This window comes from Phaethon lepturus, unplaced genomic scaffold (assembly GCF_000687285.1).
Source record: "Phaethon lepturus isolate BGI_N335 unplaced genomic scaffold, ASM68728v1 scaffold33634, whole genome shotgun sequence".
In the NCBI taxonomy this organism is placed as follows: Eukaryota; Metazoa; Chordata; class Aves; order Phaethontiformes; family Phaethontidae; genus Phaethon; species Phaethon lepturus.
Window position 1 is genome coordinate 544 of NW_010537587.1, and position 304 is coordinate 847.

At 61.2% G+C, this 304-nt stretch overlaps 1 protein-coding gene across 1 annotated transcript in view; it reads right to left on the bottom strand.

The window, feature by feature from the left end:
- Positions 1–299, bottom strand: part of LOC104620343 (poly(U)-specific endoribonuclease-like) — a gene marked incomplete at both ends in the record, with an annotated part of 796 nt that extends 497 nt beyond the window's left edge. The window contains 2 exons of the mRNA XM_010286529.1: positions 21–127; positions 206–299. Coding sequence (XP_010284831.1) covers positions 21–127; positions 206–299 — 201 coding nt within the window. The remainder of the gene's footprint in view (positions 1–20; positions 128–205) is intronic.
- Positions 300–304: the final 5 nt, after the last annotated feature.

Consider the following 304-nt stretch of genomic DNA (forward strand, 5'->3'; position numbering starts at 1 on the left):
GACCCCGCGGGATCACTTACCGGCCCGTCGAAATTGTGGCTGAAGTAGTTGACGACGCCCTGCTTTTCAAGGAGGTAGAAGCGAATCCAGTTGTGAAATCCAGACACCTTCCCTTTTTTCACCTCCCCTAAACACAGCAGGAGCCCGAGGTGAGCCCCCAGCCTGGCGCCGCCCGGCACCCCCGGCCCACGGGCGCGGGCTCTACCTGAGAAGACGTGCTCAAAGCCGCTGGAGTCCTGCTCGCCGTCGCCTCTGGAGTAGAGGCCGAACCACATCTCCTTCAAATCGGTGACGAACTCCTGCT